Source organism: Sapajus apella, unplaced genomic scaffold, assembly GCF_009761245.1.
Source record: "Sapajus apella isolate SASKATOON/1434 unplaced genomic scaffold, GSC_monkey_1.0 scaffold48, whole genome shotgun sequence".
Lineage (NCBI taxonomy): Eukaryota > Metazoa > Chordata > Mammalia > Primates > Cebidae > Sapajus > Sapajus apella.
Genome location: NW_022436988.1, coordinates 3,230,974 through 3,253,616, shown reverse-complemented (window position 1 = coordinate 3,253,616; position 22,643 = coordinate 3,230,974). Strand labels below are relative to the sequence as shown.

Sequence of the window (22,643 nt, the reverse complement as noted above, 5' to 3'; positions counted from 1 at the left end):
CACTGGGTGAAAAACTACGCGGGGCAAGGCCTGAATCTTTTGGTTCAGAAGAGGGCTCCACTGTAAATGGAAATGTGACCCCAGCACTAGCCGGCTCTAGGAAGGCCTGCCAATTCGACATCAGACTCGAGGCTGCTGCTGGCAGGTTCTCTTTTGTTGCCTTCGGAAGACTCTGGCTGTTTTGTTTTGGAGCAAGTGGGCAGGGGCGACCCCAGCGGGCCTGTCCTCTGGTTTATCAGAGCTGCAGAAAGGGGCTGGGACCTCCAGGAAGGAGCAAGCTGGCGGAGCAGGAATAGGCGCGGCCCCGATGGGGAGCCAGGATTTGGGGACAGCCCATTTCTACAGGGATTCCGCCAGACGGGTGCCGGGCCGGGCTTGCTCTGCCTTTGTCAGCTTCTGCGCTGCTGATGTGATCGCCTAATCCAGTGCCCCGCAGAAGAATACGCTGGGCTGCCAGGGGCCCCACCCGGCTCCAGGGCCCGGCCCCATGGCCGCGACCTGCCGGAGGGCGCCGGGAGCGATGGGTGCAGAGGGGCTGGGAGAACGCTGACCCGGGCGGCTGGACCTCCTTCCCCGCCTCCCCTCTCGTGGCTCGAGCGCCGAGCCTCAGGGAGGATGCAGAAGGGGCGCCCGTGGCAGTGGGCGCCCAGCGGTGCCTTTGGGTGGGGAGAGATGGGGCTTTCTCTGTTCGGGTTCGGAACCAGAAAGGCACTGGCCCCCCGAGGGGAAGGGGTGGGCGCCGGCCACCCGGGCCGAGGCCGCCACCTGCAGAGGGCGCGCGCGTCCCACCAAGGTCGGCCGCCGGCCCTTCGGACGGACGGGGGAAAAGCCAGCCGCGGCTCCAGGGTGCCCGGGACGCAATCGCGCCACCTGCAACCCGGCCACCTCCGCCTCCGAAGTCTCAGGAGGAAACCCCCGACCCAGCCCGCAGCCCCTCTCGCAGCGTTCAGGACCCGAGGCTGCAGGCGGAACAGAACACAATGGACGGAACAGAATCACGCAGGGCCCTGAGCCGCGCCAGTCTTGGACTTCAGTTGGGTCCGAGGCTCCTCTGGGCCTGAAGGGCTGTCAGGTGAGAAGAGGAAACCAGCACAGGAGCCGGGGCCGGGTATGTGCGATGGCGGCCCGGGCGCACAGCACGGCGCCTAGATCAGGGTGGTGCCAAGCTAGCATTGAAGGTACGGAAAATAATCCGATCCGACACTCTAGGAAGAGCAGGAACCTTCCAGCCCAACCAATGTTTGTGCGGGGCCAGGTTCCCCGCCGCGGTGACCACACAAGCCCGCCCTGTCCTAGGGACGCAGGGTCACCGGTCTGCCCTGAGGCCGCGGTGCACATCTGGTATCTGCAGCTGTGGGGGGTTCCCCGGGAATCTGCCTGCCCAGGAAACGGAAATCCGCGAAGGCGCTCCTCAAAGCCGAGGCTGGTGATGGCCAGCGAACCCGAAAAAGGGGCAGGGTCGGCAACCTCTTATCTGCTTAAGCAGGAGCCCATGCCACTGCCCCACACACCCACGAGTGGAGGCGGGAGGGAACCCAGTCCGAGCGGCCACCGTCGCGGGGCCACCCCACCCACCTTCCCTTGAGGCTCCCTGCCCGCGCGGAGACCGCTTGTTGCTGCGGGGGCAGCCTAGGGCGGAGGACTTTGACGCCTGGCGGCCAGGACTCTCCTCGGCAGGCACCGCGGGCCCTCACGTCGGAAGGAGACACAAGGCTCTGTGACCCGCCGCCCTGGGCCCGGGCCCCAGGAGCTCCTCCTGTCCTCTCGCGCCCTCCCACACCGGTCACAGCTGGGGTAGGGGGAAGCTCCGCCAAGGGCCGGGCCACTGACTCCTCAGCAAGCGGCCAGAGATGCTTGAGCGACCCCGGTCCCCGTCCCTCCCGGCGGGCTGTACGGGAGAGCCCGAATCGCGGCTTCTGGGCAGGGCGGGGCACGATGCAAGCAGAACTGGGTTTAGTGCGCGGCCTCTTTGGGGATGCCGAGGGTGGGTGGCCCTCCTGTGCCGGCTTCACGACCCCGCCCCCGCTGCTATGAAGTCTGAGGCCAGAAAAGGCCAAGAACACCTCCCTCTCCACCTCCACCCCGCACTCTGCTCTGCCCGCACCGACCTTCACCCATCGTTGGGGTTTAGGCCCGCCGAGGAGACCTGGGCCGGGGAGGCTGCGGGGACTCGGCGGCGGGGGAGCGCGGGGCTGCAGCGCCGAGGCTCCAGGTTCACTAATCACATCAGCAGCGCTCTGCGCCGGCTCGGAGCAGGCAGTTGCCTAGCAATACCCGTGAATTCAATTCCTCAATCAATAGGCGCGAGGCTCTGCATTTCGGGGAGCGCTAGCAAGGTTGCATGGGTCTAGGGAGTGGGTCTCACGACAGCTCCGAGGAGCAGGCCCGGGAGGCTGTGGGCAGCGCGGCGACGCCCCGGGGACTCGGAGACCAGACACCTCTGGCCTGGGGGTGTGGCTCGCTGAAGGAACCCGCCAGAAAGGGGAACCCCCGACCCCAGGTGCATCCTCCGGGGGTCCCCAGATTCTGCCCAGGTCCGGAAGAAGTGCAGCCAGTAGGTGCGGAGAGACAAGGCTTCCCCGGGACAGGCTGAGGAAAGTCGTACCCCGCGGCCTCCCACGCCCACCTCTATCCCAGCTGGGTGGGTTCCCCAGTTGGGGAATGGCCTTTTCAGGGACCGTTCCCCCACCGATGCGGACGAGGATGGGGCCGGGAGACGGAGTAGATCCTCTCCTCCCGGGATGCCTCTTCCCTTTGCTCGGGGAAAGAAAAAGAATAAAACCAAGACATGTCTCTATTTACAAAGTATATATTTAAACACGTAAAAAGCAATATTGGATACAGACATTCACGACCGCAGAAGATAGGTACTGAAGCTTCACTCTTGAGCTGAGGCGGAGATCGATTGGAGATTTGTACAAATCTTAGAATTAAATAAACCCAACAGCGCACACATCCTGTGCGGTTGCAGACTCCCAGCCACACGGCCCCCGGCCCCTGCCCACCCACCCCCCAGGTCAGCGTCGCAAGAGCGAGCGAAGAAGACACACACGCACGGCCACGGACAAACAGCAGGACTAGGGCGGCAGGGACAGAAATAGGCTGGCTGGAGGAAGGTCCAAGGGAAGGGGCAAAGCCCCAGGAAAGGAGGGATGTGGGAGTGAAGGACAGGAGGGTGAGAAGGGAGTGAAGGCGGCGGCCAGGTGAAGACGCGTGTCCCCCAGTCCGGTCCACTCGGTAACAGACATGCCCTTACAGGGAAGTTTCATCTGAAAATAGCGTCGACATTTAAATAGATACACTCGGTCAACGGCGCTTTTTTATACAAAGTCTAAAATACCAGTTTTACAAATGTGAGCAGATAAAAATCCCCACTCCAGGGACTTCTCTTTATAGGCGCAATTTGATATTCAAAAACAACCACAATCCTGTAGTACACCGTTTCCCTCCTGTCCTCTCTTTAAAGGCAAGAAAGTCTGGAGGAGAGAGAGGCTGAGAAGCCAGGAGTGCGGAGGAGGAGGCTGGGGTTCCCTCCCAGCACCCCCCACCCCACGCGAAGCTCCCCACCCCCGACTTCCGCCTCGCTCGCCCCGAGTCTGTGCTTCCTCTGGAGCGCAGGGCCCCCGCGCCCCTCCCTCGACAAGCGAAGTTAGATACTCGCTGGCCCTTTAAGGGCGGGGAGGGCGGGGAGGCCGCGGCATCCGTGCTCCCAGGCACCGGGATGGAGTGGAGGGGACTGATCTGTGCTTTTGAGTCAAAAGATGGGCGCGCGTTCTGGGCCCTCGGAGGGGGAGCGGTCAAGTCCGCCGGGCAGGGGCTTCCCGGGCCGCGGCCGCGTCCCCACTCCCACCTCCCGCTCTTCCCTCCCCGCTTTGGCGGAGTTTGAATGTCGAGTTCAAATAGAGAACACTGCGAATCGAAAAGGCCTATAAATTATAGCTTTTGCTTTTAAGAAGGACGGGGGGAAAAAAGGGAAAAGCAAAAGTTCTGATGGGCATTCTTAGATGAAACCCCGCCTCTCCCCTCCTTCCCCTGCCCCGCCGGAGCCGCGGGGGTGAGTCCAGCCCCAGCTCCGAGCCCTGAGGCCAGGTCCTCCGCCGCACTCCAAGCCTGGCCGCGGCGACAGACTGCGTGCGAAGCCGCTGCTCCCAGCAGCGCCGGCCGCCGCGCCTCCCTCCGTGGGTTCCGCAGGGTGGGCCTGTCTGGCCGTGTGTCCATCGCGGAGCTGGCGGCCCGCCCTCCCCAGGCAGGGAGGCTTGTCCAACTCTTCCTGGGAGGTGGGGGCCGCCGTCTCTTCTCCTGGCAAAGCTAGAGGACGCGAAAAGGAAAAGTCCACCCCAACACTTTTCTTGTAAAACAACTGTCTCGAACTCTGAGCATTGACACGCAATCCTCCCAATTTATCCTGGCATTTCGGGAATGTAAACAGATTCGCTGGATTTCTTTTCTTTCTGCGGAGTAAGGAAAGGAACGAGGGAACGGGGAGATTTTATCCACATGACATACACACGATCTGCGTGTACCACACACACCCCTCCCTAAAGTGCATTCCCTGGTGTGGTCCTGGGAAGAAACCGCCTGTCCCTGCCCGCCGGTGACTTTTTAACTTCAACATCACACACGAAAAGCTTATTCAAGTTAATACTTTTTTCTCCCTAATAGACTTCTTTACCTTAAAAAAAAAAAAAGAAAAGAAAAAGAAAAAAAGTAGAAAAAAGGAAAACAGACTGACCCCACCCCCCTTTTTTCTGATTGGGGAGCCAACCTTTTGTTGGCCTGCCTAGCCAATGGGAAGAGAGAGCAAATCTGGGCCTGGCCTTGGTGCCAGGAGTCTGGCATTGGGCTGTGGGAGAAGGGAGGAGGGGTGGGTGGGCAGGCCAAGCCCCTCAGACATTCCCAGAAACCTGTACCCAGGCCCCCAACTTCCCTAGGGCCCTGGGGCAAGGGGGCCCCTCCTGCCCCAACTCATGCGGCCTGCCCCAACTAAAGCACAATGAGTCTCTCTCCTTTAAATAAAACAACTTCAAGAGTTGAAATATATATATTTAGATATTTTTCTTAAATAACATATTTACATCTAATAGAAAATATAACTCTAGAGATAATCTTTCCAACAAAAACTGAGGGGGAGGAAGGAGGGATGAAAGGGGCTAGTGGGGGTGGGGGTGACATCAGGGATGGGACCAGCCAAAGGCCACATCCCACCCAGAAATAAAAATCGCTATGCCAAGCTCACGCTCACTCTCTCCCCTGCTCTCGTCCTGGGCACACCAACCCGGCATTCATCTTTTCTCTTTAAAAAAGCCTTGGTCCGTGTTACTTTCCTTAATGGTGACGGTCAAAAAGTTTGAGGTCACATCCGTGACCACCACCTTCTCCAGGTTAGTCAGGGAGGGGCTCCAGGACTCTTCCTCCGGGTCCCCCAGGATTCTGGCCACGGGGATCCTGGCGATGAGGGAGGGCCTTCCCCCCTGAGCCCCCATGTCCCGGTACAGGCCCCCCACGGAGCTGGGGGGGCCTGAGCCATGTCGGACCCGGGCACCACTGGGATCCAGGGCACCCTGGCCTTTGGTCTCCAGGAAGGCAGCCCTGTGCTTTATCACCCTGGCCGGGAAGGTGTCCACAGCCAGCTTTCCCGTGGCCTCGGCTGAGCTAGGGCTGGTCACACCACACTGCACCAGGTCCGAGTCCTGCCTTCGGGCCAGCTGGATCACGCTGTGGCCGGCTGGGAACTTTCCTGCCCCGGAAGGGGCGTCGTCCATCTTCCTGCCCTTGAGGTACTCTCCGAGGCCGGCGCTGGGTTCGCCCAATGGCCTCTGTGAGGGGTCCGGGAGCTCCTTCCGGGGCTTGGGGCCTCTCTTCTTGGAGCTGTCCCCTGGCGAGCTGGGCTTGTCATCCACTCGGCTGGCGCCCCGCTCCCGTTCCCTCTCACGTTCCCGCTCCCGCTCCCGGTCCCTATCCCGGTCCCGGTCCCGGTCCCGGTCCCGAGGGGGCTCTGCGCGGCAGGTGCTGCTGGTGCTGGTGCTGCTGGCTGGAGGGGACAAACCCATGTTCCGAAGGCCCTCTCGGGCACGTGAAGTGGAGGCCAGGTCCTGGGGCGAGCGGCCAGGGTAGGGGATCCGGATACCCCTGGCTGAGTCACTTCGGAACTCGTAAGTTTTGGCCTTTGCCTTGGCCTGGGCCTGCAGGGGAGAAGATGGTATCCAAGAGTGGGGCAGGGCCCTGTCCTCCTCCACACGGCTCCTCCTCCAGCCCTGCCCCCCATCTGTACCCTTTGATACCTGGGAATTTCTACATGGATGTATGGGTGGGTGGGTGGCTGGGTGGGGGGATGGCTGGGTGGGGGGGTGGCTGGGTGGGGCGATGGCTGGGTGGGGAGGTGGCTGGAGCTGAGATGTGGCAGGATGGGGGAAGGGGTAGAAGGTTTGTCTGGAAGCAGTCATTTGCAAAAAGCACACATTTTACGTTTGATTACATATCCATTTGGGATGGGGGGAGGGTAAAGGAATTCTAGTGTGGCCAAGCCCATTTCCCCAGACACGGCTTGGTGCTGCCACTGACTTGGTGACATCTTGTCAGGGAACTCCTTCCTAGATTACAAATAGGCAACATGTGTGGTCACCCCATTGGCTCACAGCCCTCAGGGCCCCTTCCCACGAGTAACTCAACAACATTGTGGTCCACCACTGGATAGTGCCAGCCTACCTTGAGGAGGAAGGTTTTGGGTTTGGGTCCTCGCTTTTTGGGGCCATAGAGCTCCATCTCTCTTTCCCTGGAGAAAGGAGGGAAGGAGAAAGGGTGCGTGAGAAAAGAAAGCAAGTGGGACTCGAGAGCAGCTGGAGAGAAGCACTCTACTTGTTTCTAAGTGAGGGGCTGGGACTTGGAAGGGTCTGTACCTTTCCTCAAAGGCCGCAAGCAAGCGGGCATCCAGGATGTTTTCCTCCGGTTCCCATGTGCTGTACCTAAAGGGAATCAGGAAGAAGTGGGCATCAGTCCCAGGAGCAGGGTGAGAGCCGAGGGTGTATGTGTGTGTAACTTTTCTCGTTGCATTGTATTGTATTTCAACATAAAGGCAAAAAGAGGAAGAAAGAAACCTTCTGAATTAACAGTCTGGGGTTGAGAATTGCATACAACCTACTTACTTCTGCGACCATCCCTTCCATTTCACGAGGTATTCCATGCGTCCCTGCGGGTGCAAAGGGGATAATGTGTGTGCATGGGGAGAAATGCATGACGAGGATACAAGAAATGCATGCGAGAATGCATGCACCAGATGAATGCTCGAAACCCCGCCGCAAAAGGCACGCGCCCACTGCATCACCCCTGCACCTAACGCTGCACAAAGTGCATGCACCGGCATTCATCCCCCACCCCGCCCCCCACCCATGCAATCCGTGCATCGCTGCAAGTCTAAGGAAAACGCTGGGGCTCAGAGCCGCCGCCGCCGCCGCCGCCGCCGCCGCCACGGCCGCGGCCGCTGCTGGGACCTGGGGGAAGGGAAGCTGGGCTGCAGCAGTGGGAGGGAACCCGGGCCGGGAGGGGAGGGCCCGGCCGCAAGGAGGCCCAAGGCCCGGGGGCACCTACTTTCCGTATGCGCCGCTTCAGGAGGGCTTCGGCCGCGAACACCCGCTCCCCCACCGCTGAAAGCTCCATGTTGACTCGCCGCTTCCCCCCTTGGCCGCTTCCAGGAGCAGAAAAGCAGCAGCCAGCGCACGACAGACCATAATACTCTCCCGCTGACGTCAGTTCTCCTCCCCCTCCCCGCGCACTCGCTCCCTCCCGCGGCCCCCCTCCCGCGCTCCTCGGCTCGGCCCCCTCCCCTCCGCCCAGCGCTTCCTCCCGCCCCACGTGTTGCTAACGACGTTGCTAAAGCCGAGCGGCCGGAGGCCTGCGCCCCCGCGCGCTGATTGGGCGAGCTCCGAGCCACGCCCCTCTCCCTGTCTCCCCCGCGTTGCTACGTGACCCGCGTTCCAATCGCCAGGGGGCGGAGTCCGAGGCGACTCCAGAGACTGAGCGCGCGAGTGGGAGGGGGCGCCGCCGGAAGTGACGCGACGGGGAGGGCGGGCCCGGCCGCTGTCAGTCTGCGGGGCCGGCGAGGGGGGCCGGCCGCTCTCTGTCCTCGCCGGGGCCCCCTCCCCCGCCACCAAGTAGTCCCTCCGGTGTTCGGCGTCCCCCACAGCTCTCGCTGGGATCCCCGCGGCGTTGTCAGCCTGGCTCCGCCCCTCGGCAGACCCCGGCCCGCCCCACCCCCACCGCCCAGGGCTCGCGCCGTCCCCTCCCCCCGCCGCCCGCGCCGCACAATGCACAATGCACAGGTGCTGGGGCGCCGCGGGCCGCGCCCGAACCCCGAGAGCCGGCGGCGCGCCCAGGGCCGGCCCCTCCACCGGTCCCCGGCCCCCGCCCCCGCCCCCCGCGCCGTAGCCCCGACCCCCGGTCTCCATGGCAACGCCCCCCTCCGCCAGCCGGGTCCCGCTGACAAATCAATGTGCCTGTGTCTCGGGCTCCCGTCGCGCGGCCCTGCCCTCGGCCACCCTCCGGGCCCTGCGAGCCGGGCTGGCTGGGGCGCTGGTCCCCGGCTCCGAAGCCGAGCACAGACCTGGTGGAGGCCGGGCTGTTGCCTCCGGACCCCGCAGAGGACGTCGCGCGGCTTCTTCCTGCCCCCGCCCCACCGTCCCCGACGCCCGCAGCCACCTGCCCCTGCCCTCAGCTCGCGCGGCCCGCCCCCGCCAGGCCCTGGCCGGAGCCTCGCCTGCCCTGGTGGCCCTCTGCCCGGGGCCTGGGAGGGCTAAGGGTATCTGGGCAGAGCCCGCAGGGGATGGGGCGCGCGGCTGGGGGTGCGTCCGGCTTCCCCCGGACCCCACCGCCCTTCCCACCGTGCGCGGTAGACACTCTGCGAGAAACGCTGGCGCGGGAAGTTGGGGGACGCCGCCGGGTCCAGTGCGGGCTGGGCGAGAGGGTCTCACGCGCGAAGATGGCGAGCTCCTGGAAGGGGACAAGGGCCGGCCCCGGCTGCCTCGGGTGCGCACACACGCACGTGCACCGCCGACTCTGCTGCCGGCTCTGCTGCCGGTGACCCGTGGCGGGGCCGGCGCTGGGGACAGCAGCCGCACTCTGGGCCCAGCTCCCTCCCACCCTGTTCTCTTATTGCCCAAGCTCCAGATTACAACTCCTACTCCTTGGAACCCACGATTTAGTTCAAACATCGATGATCAGCGGGACTGGAAGCGGTTTCCCTTGGCCAGAGCTGGGGTGGAAGAAAGGGAGGGTGAAAAAAAAGAGAGGCAGAGAGAGAACGATGGGAAGAGAAAGAGAAGCAGCCAAGGAGTCTGACTCGGAGGGGCAGGAAGCCCAGAGCGGAAAACTGGCCTCCTCTCCAAAGTGAGGCGCGCGCAGGCGGCGGCAGCCCCGAGGTCCTCGACCCGCGGGGCAGGCAGGGCGCTTCGCCCGTCTTCCCTCCCAGTCCTGACCCAGCCCCTGGAAACACGGGTTTCAGGTTTTGGCCTCGCTCCTAAACTTCACAAGGTGGCCTCCTGTCGAACAGTCCCATCTCTGGCCGTTCTGTCTGAACGAACAGCGCGTCGAGGACTCTCGGATCTCCGGGTGACCCTCGCAGGCCGTCCGTGGGAGGCCGCCGACGGGCGCGTCCTTAATCATAAAAAGTCATTCCCGGTAACAAATAGTTTCGTCGGCCGGTGCCAGCGATACAGCTGTTTCTGTTTAAGCTTAAATACTTTCCAACAGTTTGGGCAGTAAAAATAAAGGCGGCCTCAGCCGCCTGTAAGTGTCTGGTTTCCCCGCCCAGAGAAAGCCCACCCTCCGCCCTGGGCCCGGGTCGCTCTGCCTGTCCCGCCCGCCCCCTCTTGGAATCCGCTGCCTGCCGAAGGCAACGGCTGCGTGTCCGTCCCAGCCCCGCACCGGCCGCCTGAGCTCCTCGGGCTGGCTCCAGGGCCACCGTGGAAGTGGGAGAGAGGGGGCCTTCCCGGAGTGGGCCGCGGTACATGACCCGCCTGGCCTCGAGCCCTCCCCCCACCCCTGGCAAGCTCTCCCGCACCCGCGAAGAGCGGTGGTTTTCCTTCAGATAGAGTTTCTGGAGCTGGGTTCCCGGGGTTGTGCTTGCCCTTGATGCCTGTACAGACCGTGGGGTTTGCACTAGGCGTGCAGAGGGCGATGGTTTCAGTTTCACCCCGAAGAAGATAGCATTAGTCCTTTCTCCATGCGTTCTTTCCATTTTCCTTCCTTTCTTCCTTGCTTCCTTCCTTCCTCCCTCCCTTTTCTTGTTTCCTTCTTTCCTTCCTTCCTCCCTCCCTCCCTTTTTTCCTTCCTTCCTCCGTGTCCCTCTCTTTCCACCTCATTTTCCCTTCTTTGCCTAAATACCTGTGAAACTTAAAGTGAAGAAATGAAACTCCTGATGCTGGCAGGTACGGCCCCCTCCTCTGGACAGCATATTAGGTAATTAGCTTATTTTCCCCACCCAGTTTCCCACCCATCTTTGTGCCTGATGGCGATTATTTCAGAAATGCTTGCTCTGAACAAAATTACCGCTTGCGAAGAGTCTGAGTTTGCAAACGTCGGGGATTCCTGCAAAGCCTGTGCCAAAGGTGGAACTCGATTCAGACGGAAAGAAGAGGTATAGGATAATCTGAGGGCAGGTAGCCCGGCTCTTGTCAGCAGCAGACGCGCTCAGTCACGCCAAGGAAGGCAATCCCCAACGGGACAGAGTGTGTCTCACCCCCGCCTGGCACACCCCCTTCCCCCCAACTGCCCCCAAGAGAGCAGCATTGCAGGGGGTGTGAAAACAGGTCAACGGGCAACCTCACTCCTGGACAGTTTGGAGACAAAGCGAGAGGTAGTGGTCTGAGAAATGGGAGCCCACCTCCGGGGTCTCGCTGTGTGGGTGTCGGAGGATGTCCTGTCTGCTGGGAGACAGTGCTGGGAGAGGGTGCTAGCATGCGTGAGGGTACAGGGGGAGGAGGTTTGCAGTCATTCCAGCCGGGTCTGAACCAGACCCAGAGGACAGGTCAGCTGGTCGCACGGTCTTAGGAACCCACAGAAAGGATCCTTGCTCCCCACGTTTCTTATCGAACCCCCTTCCCTGACCCACTCAATTCTCGCCACCTCCCTTTTCTCCACACAACCACTTTCCTGGTTCAAAGTTAGATAACTGCCTGTCCCGCCTACACCTCCCAGGAGCAAACAAAGTTGTAAAAGACAAGACACGCTACTCAATCCCATCGCTTGGCGGTCCGCTGCAGAGGCTGCGGCTGCCGGGTTGGCGTGCGCCGCCTCTGCAGTAAATAAGGTAACTGCTTCCTATTACTTTAGCCCCATATGGCTGCAATTTGAGTGTCTTTAGAGACAGTGCGTGTGTTGGGGCGGGGGATGGGGGGAGTGAAAGTGGAAATCAAATGCTCTCAGATCGCATTTTTATGAAGGAAATTGTCGGCGGTTCTCTTAACAGCCGCCACCTCTCCAGAGACGAGCTGCCCCGTTTCTTTGTTTACGGAAATGCGGGCGCCTGCCCGCCTGGGGACACCTGCTTCCCAAACCCCTAGGTCTCCGGCCCGGTTCCGCACTCTTCTGGCGACCTGGGTGCACGGCCCGCGACTGCCCCTCCCGACAAAGGGTCTGAGACCTGCTCCCGGGAGCCCGCCCTACCCTCGGCCTCAGCCACTCAAAGGTGCCCGGACTCTGCACTCGATGCTGCAGCCTCCTGAGAGCCCGGAGTTTGGGGGCCCTCTTAGGCTTCCCTGGGCCCGCGGACTCATCCTCCGGGAGGGAGGCTGGAGGCTGGAGGCTGGTGCAGTCCGAGGAGAGGGGCTGACGGGCCCCAGCGGGGCGCTGGGCTCCTGGGTCGCGGGCTAGGCCGACAAGCCCTAGCTCGTCCTGTAGTTCGAGGATGAGGCCGGCCGGGTTGTTTTGGAGCGTTTCAATTCCGCGGCTTGGCGGGCGTCGGACCTGCCCGGTCTTGGCCGCGGACGCGGGCAGATTTGGAAGCCAACCGTTTGCCTCCGGCGGCCGGCAGCGAAGTGAGCGCGGGCGGCTCCGAGGCGTGGCCTTGTGGCCGGTGGCTTACCTCCCGCGGCCCCGGAGCCGGGCGGGCGTCCCGCAGCGCTGCTTCCCCCGACGCCGAGCTAGGGCTGGGCGCCTGCCGCCTGCTGTGGAAATGCCGCAGGGTGACCCAACATTCTGGAAACTGGTCCCAAGGCCCAGCCTGGGTGACCGGAAAGGAGGTGGTCCGGGATTCTGGCCTTGGTTCCCTCTGCTAGTTATTCCCAGGAGCAAGAAGCTCCCACCTTTTCTGTCCGGCTTTCTCCTCCCTAGGAGACATCCACAGCTCCTCCTTGCTAGAGAAGCACTAGAACCGGGTGCAAAGGGGCTGCCTGCTCTACAGGAATCTCCCACGAGGCTGCGCACACTCTAGAAGCCAGAATTCTGCCTTAAACCCCAGAAACTGAAATCAGGCCACCTTTCATCCCCTCCTCGGGGGAAAATACCCCCTCAGAGTTAAGCAACATCTATTGCTTAACTATTTGCCCTATGTCTAGTGCCTGTGTTATCCCAGTTAAGATTCACAGCAGCCAGGTAAGATCAGTTCTACTACCCCCATTTTCTAGATGAGGAAAGCGAGGCACAGCGGGGACCAAGTCACTTGCTCAAGGGCACAGCAGGGGTTCTGCCCGAGAAGCCCGAAGCAAAGCTGGACGCCCAAGCCCCTAAAGCTCCATGGCGGGGGCATTGGATCCTCGTGAATTTCAGCTCCTCCAAGGCTTGAGGAAGAAATCCAAGAAAGGTCCAGTGGAGCCTCCTGGGAGCGTAGAGCAGTGCTCCAGCAGGAAGACTCTCAGAGCCCTCAGCAATAAGGATGAGCTGAAACAACAGAGATGGGAGGGAGTTCTAGGAGCCAATTTAAGCCAACTGGAAGCTGGACGTTCGTGGGCAGTTTTGCTTTTTCTTTATGGTAGAACACAGTGGCTAAAAAGGTGGGTTCTGGGGTCAGCCTGCCTGGGTTCCAATGCACTTGCTGGCTGTGTGCCCTTGTGCAACTTACTTAACCTCTCTGTGTTCCAGCTTCTATAACTATAAGAAAAAGAACATTAGTATGTTTTCCCAGCAGAGTCCATGGAGGGTTCAGTGAGACATGGACGAACCCCCACACTGTCAGCCACAGGCAAATGTTCAATGAATGTCCATTATTAGTTACTGTTGTTGCTGTTAATTGGTGTTTTGAGACTAGAACAAGCTCATGGGACCTAGTGATTCTGATGTGAGTGACTTAGCCCAGGCTGTCCCTACTTCCCCATGAGGGGCACGCCCGGAGAGGGCCTCAGCACACACCCGTCCGCCCTGGGAAGCCGACGGTGTGCTGTTTAGACGCAGTTTTGATTCATTCCTCGGGTATCTGCCCCTGGACCGGTTGGGCCGCGTGGGCTCACTGCGAAAACGCGCGGGCGTCCCCTCGGAGCGCCGCGGCCGGGCGAGCGGAGGGTCCGGTGCCACCGGAGCACGCGCACAGCGCCCGAGCCAGCACGCATGCGCGCCGCGGGCAGGCCCCATTCCCCCCAACCCCCTCGCCCCCTCCCCGCAGACGCACGCCCGAGCCCCCGACTGCTCCCTTGGGGAGCAGAGAGGGGCGGTCCGGAGCTTGGCCGGACCACCGCAGCCTGGAAGGAGTCCGGGAGTTCTTGGATTTGCGCGCTCAGTTCTCGCGGTCTGGGGGTAGGGGCTCAGACGGGGCGTACTGGGCACAGCCAGGGGCGGGGACTGCGAGAGGCGAGGGAAGGCCGCGGGTCAAGGTCTTGGAGTCCCGTCCGAAAGGAGGACGTTATCAGAAACCCCCAGCCCCAATCCCGCCTGGAGATGCCCGGGACGGGCCGACTGTAGCGGCGTCAGCCCGGGATCTGACGGCTCAACGCGTGGGCGGTAGCCTGTGGTTCCAGATTCCCCAGGTGGAGAGTTTGATCCCAGGTTCTGCCTGCACGGACGGCCTTGGCCTGGCGGTTACGGGCCACGGCCCCTGCGCGCCCCTCCTCCCGTGACCCAGCCCATGGGAAAGGCAGGGAGCACCAACCCTCCCACGGGAAAACGCGCGGTGAGGCTGGGCGAGGCGAGCAGTGGTGGCAGCAGAGCCTGTGCGCAGAGAGGCAGCCGGACCTCCTGGGATCCCTTGAGCCTGAGCGCCGCCAGGGTGGGCACTCCTGCCTCCAGCGATGCTGGATGCCACAGTCCTCCCTTCTCCTCCTGGACCCCACGAGGCTCTCCAGAGTCCCAGGGAAGCTCCAGGGACTCTTCGGACTCCGTTTTCTCATTTCCTACCCCGCCCCCAGGCAGAAGGAACTGAAGTGACTTTTTTGCTGGGACGCCTGGACCTCAAGCCAGTTCCAACGTGGAGGTCTCCGGGCCAGTGTCGTTCCCTTGCGAGGCTGTTCTCGCCAAGAGCCACAGTCCAGCTTCCCCTTTCAGAGCTCAGAAAACCCTCAGTACCGGAGCCTGCCGGGTCATTCGAGGAGGCACAAGCTGCGGAGGCCAGCCTCGGGCCTCGCAGAACCTCGGGGAACAGAGGCGTCTGCCCGGCCGCCCACCCTCCGCGACAGTGGGCCACGCGGGCGGCGAACCCGAGGACAGACGTTTGGGAGCCGACCGAGAAGACGCGACGGTGCCCGCGAGGTTCTGGGCGAAGCCTCGGCGTCCTCCACGGCGGTCGACGCCTTTCCCCGCAGCCCCGGTGAAGGGTTTCCTCGGGGCACCCCCGGCCGCTGTTCCGGGAGGAGGCGCTGTCTGGGACCCGACCCGGCTTGGCTGGCGTCGAGGCTCCGCGCACGCCCAGAGGCCGCGTTGCCGGTTCCGGGGCTGCCGGAAAGCGTGGGGCCAAGCGGCTGCTCTGTGCCGGCGCAAGCGCCTCGCTGCCCGGGCGGGACCTTGCTCTCTCCGGCCGCGCTCGGCCGAGGGGCGGCTCAGCATCCCGAGGGCGGTCGCTGACGGCCACCCGGCCGGGACACCCTCGGCCCGGGAGCCGGGATGGCTTTTCCCTCTGCAGCTGAAGCCTCCGATCGGCTTCCCCGCCCTTCTGTAAGAAATCAGACTCAGGGAACATGGTACCGTATTTACCCGCACAACTTCCTCCCTTGACATTTTGCACTCTCGAAGTTGGGGCAGAAGTAATTATGCAAACATCTGGGTCTGTCCCGCGCTACCGGCACCGTCTTATTCATCCTGAGAGCCGCACTCCCTCATTTGCATAATAATGGCTTATCTAGAATAACACAGCAATCAGAGACAAAATTAATTTTCCTCAGCTAGTCCTTGAGATCCCCAAAACAGAGGCTTATGGCAAGAAAAGCTGGTTTTGCAGAGGGTGTAGGGTTCCTGACCAGGACCGCCGAGGAGAGAGCAAGTTTAAAGCAGTGGAAATGTGATGTTCACGCTGAGTTTCTGTATTTTTCTAGTTTCAACCTCAGAGCTTAGTTACTTTTTGGCCAAACGGATGAAGGGCTAAACCACCGTGGAAGTCCCAGCAGACACCCCCACTTTCACCCCATCCATCCTGGGAGGCTCCGTGGCCCTTGAGGGAGAGACAACATGGACTGTGGCTGGGGCATTGAGGGCAGATGTTCAATGTGGGGGGGGGGGTGTGTGGAGAGGGTAGATTTGCAGCCTGCTGAGGATTAAGGGGGTGTCCTGTAAACCAGCTCCTGGGTCTGAGTCTGGACCCTCCAGGGACTCAGTTTCCCACTCTTTGAACAGATCAAGACAGAACGCTTCCTGCTCTGGGATGGTCGCCTCTGCCACCGTGACAGCAGAAGTCGTTGGATTCAAAGCAGAATAAAGGGGTGCGTGGGTGGTGGTGGGGCACATTATGTGCAGAAAACATCTTTTATACATTAAAAAACCTTCTTGATCTTTTTTAATATGAAGAGGAGTGGGAGGAGAAAATCCACAAATAAGTATGGTAAGTGAATTTGGACGGGAACTGTAATTGCAGGACCACTTTCAGGGCAATTCCGGGCTCCAGAGAATTTTTGCAGCGAAACGTGTTTCCTCCGAGGGCACCATCCCCACTTTTGCAGTGCACAGGACAGAGCATGAGAGGGGCGACAGAGGGCTCCGCAGCACCTCCCCTCACCCCTCTGCGGACGGACAGAAGAACGCCCTATCTCTTGGAAAAGATGGAAGTTTTACATTTAATGAGAAGGTGCCCACTGTTCAAGCTTACAACTAAGAAGTTTGGTATCATTCTTAAGTTCTTTTGTAAATGAACTTTTAAAAAGTTCGGGGTTGCAGGAGGAAGCCTAGGGAGGAATGGCTGTGGGGTGGAGCGAGCTGTGGGGTGAGACGGGCAGGGGGAGGGAAAATGGGTGGAGGACCCCAGTCCCGCCGTCAGAGGCTGTTTTGGGGGGAAGGGAGGAGGGGTCCCAGGCGGGCCCTGGGAAAAGGGGTGTCTCTGGAGAGTCGGGCAGCTGGGCTGGGACAGGTAGGCCTCATTTCATCTCCTTCCTCTTCCCTCTTCAACTGTCCCGCCACCCTTTAGAGGCAGTCTCTGACTTCTTTACACCACCTTGATGGCGCAGGCTGACTTTAGAGGTATCATATCCTTTCTAATGTGTGTGTGTTTGAGAGATCCAACGTTCCCTAGGGGAAGGGGACACTGTGGAGGAGAGGCACCCCAGGATACCCAAAGACTCCAGCTGCCCCCAGGTATTTTCCCAGCCAAGAAAACTCAGGGGGAGTTGGGATTCCAGGACTTCCATTCAGTCCCAGTTTTCTACCTCAGTTTCTCCCTTTTGAAGAGTAGAGAGGACCCGGATGACTAGAAGAGAAGGTGGCCAGCAGGAAGGCCTGCGGGGGTCGCTGGTTCTCCTGTTCCCTGAAGCCTCATCTTAGGTCTGCAGGAGAGGATCTCTGGCGGACCTCATTCTCCAGCCTGCTCCAGTCCTCTCTACCCCACCCTGACTCCGTCCCAAGCTGAGGGGAGGGGTTGGACCTCTCTTCTTGAGGGGCACCAATCAGCCTGGAAGGGCCTGAGCAGTGGGAAGGGCCCACTGGATAGGTGCAGGGCACTGGGCTTCAGCCTTGGAGTGGTCCTGCAGCTCCTGGGTGAGCGACGGTGGGGCGAGTACAGCTCCCTCCCAGGAGTCGGGAATGTCTAAGCATATCTCCAAGTCCAACCCTCACTTTGTACCAGTCAGTGTGTGGTGGTATCCAGCTGACATGAGGGTGGGCACAGGTGGGCATGGGGGAATCAAGGGTCTTCAGGAGCAGGTGGGGGCGTCGCTGGCAGAGATGACAGAGATGTGAGTCCCAGGGTGATGGCATCAAGTGTAGGGAAAGAGAAGGGGAGAGAGACAGGGGTGGATGTCGGGCAGATGATTTGCTGCGGCAAGGCTGAGCCACTTTCTCCCACAGCCTCCCCAGCTGCTGCTTTCAACAGTGACTGCCATCCCCTTCAACTCGTGGGACTAGGAGCTCGGCAGAACCTGGGAAAGTGCCTCACATGCTTGCACTGCAATCGGATCTCTCTCCTGGAAATCAGCGTTCCCACACGCAGAATGGGCCAGTTCTTGCCCATTTTGTCGCTATGACAGCCGTCTGTAATGGACCCACAGATGAGTACTTTGGATCCCAGGAAAGCAGGACTCCCCACTCCACACGCACACACCTGCTGTTTTTCAAAGATGAGAAAGGAGTCCCAGGCTTGGTTTCTTCCCCAGCTTCTGTGGGTTCAGGCATCCCCTTCCCTGGAAGGAAAGCTTCTGGGGCTGTCTACACCGCAGTTCTGAGGATGCTCTGGGAAGTGGGTGTGTGAAAGGCTGTAGGGCCCTGGGCTGTCACAGGGGGCAGGGCAGGGCAGAGGATGAAGCTAGGCAGGACTGGAAGGGATTGTGAAGGGGTAGGAAAGGGGTTGGAGCTGATACCCACCAACCACTCACTAGGACATCTGCTAGGGGGTGTGGGGAATGCCTGCTTCTACAGTGGCTCAAATGGATGTGATGTGTTATGGTGCTTGTACTCCACATTGGTATCTAGCCTGGCACAAGAGGGTGTGCCAGGGTGCTAGGAGTGAACAGATGTAGCTACCATCCGCTGAGTGAGGGCTGCTCTGAGCCGGGCTTCCTGCTGGAGGCTTCTCGGACTCTGCTTCTTTCTATTCCTCATCACAGCTCTTAGAGGGAGGCTTATTCACCACGTTTTAAGATGAAGAAACAGGCTCGGAGGGTTAAGTAACTTGTCGATGACCAAGTTGTCATGGGACAGAGCTCAACTTAAATCTGTCACCCCGGAGTTGAAGAGCCTAAGGGGAGGTTTCTGGGTAGCTCTTGCTGGTGTGGAACCAGGCACCTAGGGGAGCCAGGCATGGCTGTGCTGCTCTGCGGCTTGGGGCTTGGCATGAGAGAGCTGCCTGTGACAGAGTCGGTGGCTCTGGCCAATCCCAGCCTTTGGCGGGACCAGGAGCATAGCAGCCTGAGACCAGAGAGCCACTGTCTTCTCCAGCCTCTGTCCAGCTGCCCAGGAAGTGGGACAGGCTGAGATCAATGGTAGTCAACATCAAGTCCCCACGCTAGGGCTCCTGGGTTCCAGGACAGACAGGCCACGCCGACAAGGAAGTCTGTGTCTGGACTGCTGCTGAGATGCACCTGCATAGTGCAAAAGGCGGTGGATTGGGAATGAAAAGACAGCGTTCCCACCCAGGCTCGCTCTGCCCTGGCTAGCTGGGTTACCGTGGACAAGTCTCTCTCTTTCTCCAAACCTGTTCTCCCTGCAAAACCAGTGTTTGGAGCAGGCAGCCCTGGAGCCACCAGTCTGGTCTCCAGTTTGGGCACCTCGGGATCATTTGTGTAGGCATATGAGTATTCCTGAAGCTTTTGGAAATACAGTACACAGAGCCCTGGGGTTTGTGCCTGCCCAGGAAGCTGGGGACTCCTAGGAGGAGTGGCAGATTCCTGTTCCAAATACACCAGGTACTGGCCACCATTTCCCCAATGATGCCAGGCCCAGAGCTACCAAATACCCACCTAGAAGACCCAGGACGGCAAGAGAAGCCCGGGAGGAAGCCCTGGGTGACTGCACCACCATTCCGAGCTCAACTCCGGCAAGGAACAATCCAAGGCGTGCTCCTCCCTCCAGCTCCACACTGCTGGCAGCATGGCTGCCGCGCAGACTAATTCCAGGTACATTCTATAGGTGGCATCATGCTACTGGAAATGGCCTCGTTGGAGGGAGAGGCTCTCTCAGCACCTCCAGGCACTGGGGATCGGAGGCGAGGTTGACACAATCACAGTCTCAACTGGATGGAGAAGGGCACCTGAGGGGCGATGGGTATGTGCTGCGGGACAGTCCTCTCCATCTCAGGGGCCGCTGCTCCAGGTGCATAAGCTTCTTCTGTGCCATCCACTGGTGGGGACTTGGGACCTGTGAGTGTCTGGGAGTCTCTCCTGCCTGCTGCCAGCGGTGGGAGGTAAAGGCCTCAGTCTGCACCTGGTGGGGGTGCTGGGTGGGCTACCTCCAGGTTCACAACAGCATACACCCACACCACGGCACCGTGCCACCAGGCTGGATAAAAGAACTGGGTCAGGGCACCACGTGTCATAATCAGAGAGGCCCCTCCGCACTCCCTAAACATCCTGGGGCCACTCTCACCGTCCAGACCCACACAGAGGCAGCTCAGACTCCTCTTCCGCGGGCAAGGAGACCAGCTACAAGTGGAGAGATGGAAAGCAAGTGGGGCATCCTGTTTCAGACGGATATTGAGGTCGCCAGCACAGGCAGGCGGCAGTCTGACCAAGGCGACCAGGACCTCAGAAGGCTTCACCCTGGACCCACCACCCCTCAGGCAGAGAATCCCTGAGATGACTTCTTCCTCGACCAGATCTGGCCCTGATGGCTCCAATCCTCTGACCTGGGAGCGGGGGCTGTCCCCTGTCCCCAGCAGCCTCTTGTAGCCTGCCCTCAGGAGCAGGGCCGGCACAGCCACAGAGAAGAGAGGTGTGACAGCGACACCTCTCACCTCTCCTTTCCACCACCTGGCTGTCTCCAGGCCGCCGGCGCCTCCAGGGCACAGAGCCAGTGGGTCCTCGTGGCCACTGTTCCCGGCCTCCTGGCGCTGCGGCTACACGCAGCACTCGACCCGCGCCCCCCTGCCCAGCCCCTAAGGCTCTTCCTCGGTTCTCTCCCTGAGGCGTTCTGCTTGGCTTGCCAGCATCCCAGGCCTCTGCTCAAACTCGACGCGTACTGGCTCACATTTTTTTAAACAAAAGCAATTAGATTTCAATCCCGGTTCATCTGCATTTGCACCTCCAAACGCGGGGTGGGAGGCGGCTGGAGGAGCGGGAGAGAGAAAGGAGGGGGAGCGCGGCGGCGGCGGGTGGCGCCTTCCGAGCGCTGCAGCTGGCCGGGCTGCCATTGCGCCGGCCACATCTGGCCGGGGCCGGGCGGCCGCCGCGCTTCCCTCCCCGCCGGCTCCCGGGACCCGCGCCCCGCAGCCCGCTCGGCTGCGCGCTCATCGATCGCCCGGGCCGCGGCCGGGCGAGCGGAGAACAAGGTACAGCCTGTATTTAGGTTCGTGCCCTTATATGGCGATGTGCGCGAGCGCCCGCCGAGCGGCCGCACCATATAAGGGCACGCGGCGGGCGCCGGGCTGAGCTGGTGCGCGCTCATTGGCCCGCGCGTCTCTCGGCAACCGGCTCTCACGAGTGGAAACCAGCCAGTCGCCCCCGCCCGCTCCCCGCCCGCTCCCCGCCCCCTCCCTTTCTTTCTCCCCGGGTATCTCCGCCTCTCGCCTCGGCACCCCCGCGTTGCTTAACCCCCCTTTTTGCCGGCACCCTTTCCCAATTTTCCTTCCCGCGGTCTTCCTTCTCCCCCCTGCTTCGTTGTCATTCTTCTCCCGTGGCTGCTCGGCCTGTCCTCTCCCCCTCCGCGCACGCTCCCACTCCCACCCCACGCACCCCCTCCCCAAACCCGGCGAGCATCGGCGGAGGAGCGGGAAGGCCCGGATGCGGGAGGGGAGCGTGTGTGCGCGCGTGTGTGCGTGCGTGCGAGTGTGAGTGTGTGAGTGTGTCGCTGCCGCAATAGCCGCTGCAGCATCAGGTTCACTGCGTGCACGCACGGGGCTCTGGGAACAGTCCGGCTCACTGCCCCCAACCCCCTCCATCACCTCCCCCCTCAAGATAATCAGAGCAATTAGCTGCAAAAAAAATGTGCTTCCGAGGCTAGGGATGTGCTAAACCATAAGCAGCCTTAGGTACCTCCAAATTAGCATCTCCCAGGGTGTCCCTTCGGGCTGGATTTCTGAATGCAATCATAATAATGGTAAATCGATGTCTCATTTAAAGGTTACTTTAAAAACCTGCCAATTGTTGAGGGGAAAAAAAATCGCGCGTGCGGGGAGAAAAATGCACTAGAAGAGCCACTCTCGGGTGTCCAGTCAAAATGCAGTGGAGCGGTGGCTGCGGGTTATTGGTCAGGTGCCCGGCGCCGGGCCCACCCGCGGGATGGGAGCGGGCAGAGAGAGAAGGCGTCGCTGTTCCTCTGGGGATAAGACTCTCGATCGCTTCAAACTCAGGCAGAAAGGGCACTGCGGATTCGGGGGCGCCCTTCGCCCCCTCCCCAACCCGCCAAGGCGCGCGCACGCGCACCCATGCACAGGTGTCCGGCTGACCCCTCCAGCTGTCACAGTTCCGACGCGCACGTTCTAGAGACGCCGTGGCGGCCAGGGCCATCCCCTCGGAGACCCACTCCTGTCCCGAGGTCACCCGAAGGGAACAGCTAAGACAATGGACACCCTAGTGCCCTTAGGGACTGTGCCTGTGACCGAGTTCGCCTCTAGGGCTGCCGCCTCCCGGAGGCGCCCGGCGATGCCCCCTGCTGGGCAGCCTGCGCCTGGAACACCGCGCAGGTGGGGGTCGCGTGGGAAGGCCAGATAGAGTGGGGGATGGGGACCAGGGCGCGATGACCAGCGAGACCTCCGCCCGCCTCGAGCATCATCCCTTACCCTCGCCCTCCTTCATTTCGAAATCTCAAATTCCCTAACCTGGTTCCTCCCAGAAGAAGGTGGTGGGGGCGGGCACTGCCAGGGAACGAGGGTTCGAGATTGGGGAGGGCGCTGCCTGCTGGATCGAGTTGGCTTTGGCCGCCTCCCCCTCGCTGTTTCTGCGGAAGGAAGCGCTGCGGCGGCAGCAGCCCTTGGTGCCAGCATGTATCCCTCCCTGACCTTAGCTGAGATTCTCTGCCTCGGTGGTTTGCCCAGCAGAAACCAGTTTCCTTCCAGAGTAGGGACTGGGGGTGCCCTCAAGGGGGAGAGTTTGCCTGCGTTTTCGCCCAGCTTCGGATCTCTGCCACTGCGACCTCTCCAGGTCCTGCATAATCCATGGATACCTGGGTGCTGCCTCCTGGTGCCCCCGAAATACCACATCCCTGACCCTCTCTCCCCACGCCCATTTTGCCAGGTCGTTTATAATAAATCACAGTCTTCAAGTTTCTGCGTGCTTAGGTGCATGAATTCCTCCGCCCAGGTGGGGGAGGGGGAATGCGGACCCCCAGATGTCCCCCGACTTCTCTCCGCACAGGGACGTGTCTCCTTAAGTGCGCCTTTTCTTTTCTGCTCTTAAACCCCAGGAGCAGAAGGCGCTCCCGAATCTGGAAACCCCTTTTCC

At 61.0% G+C, this 22,643-nt stretch overlaps 1 protein-coding gene across 1 annotated transcript; it reads right to left on the bottom strand.

Moving 5' to 3' along the window:
* Positions 1–2,793: 2,793 nt before the first annotated feature.
* CBX8 (chromobox 8) lies at positions 2,794–7,778 on the bottom strand. The gene is made up of 5 exons (XM_032241444.1): positions 7,585–7,778; positions 7,143–7,186; positions 6,897–6,962; positions 6,706–6,772; positions 2,794–6,182 (listed from the first exon to the last, which is right to left on the bottom strand). Exons 1-5 carry the CDS (start codon positions 7,651–7,653, stop codon positions 5,283–5,285), a joined length of 1,146 nt encoding a protein of 381 aa, XP_032097335.1. The 5' UTR covers positions 7,654–7,778; the 3' UTR covers positions 2,794–5,282.
* Positions 7,779–22,643: the final 14,865 nt, after the last annotated feature.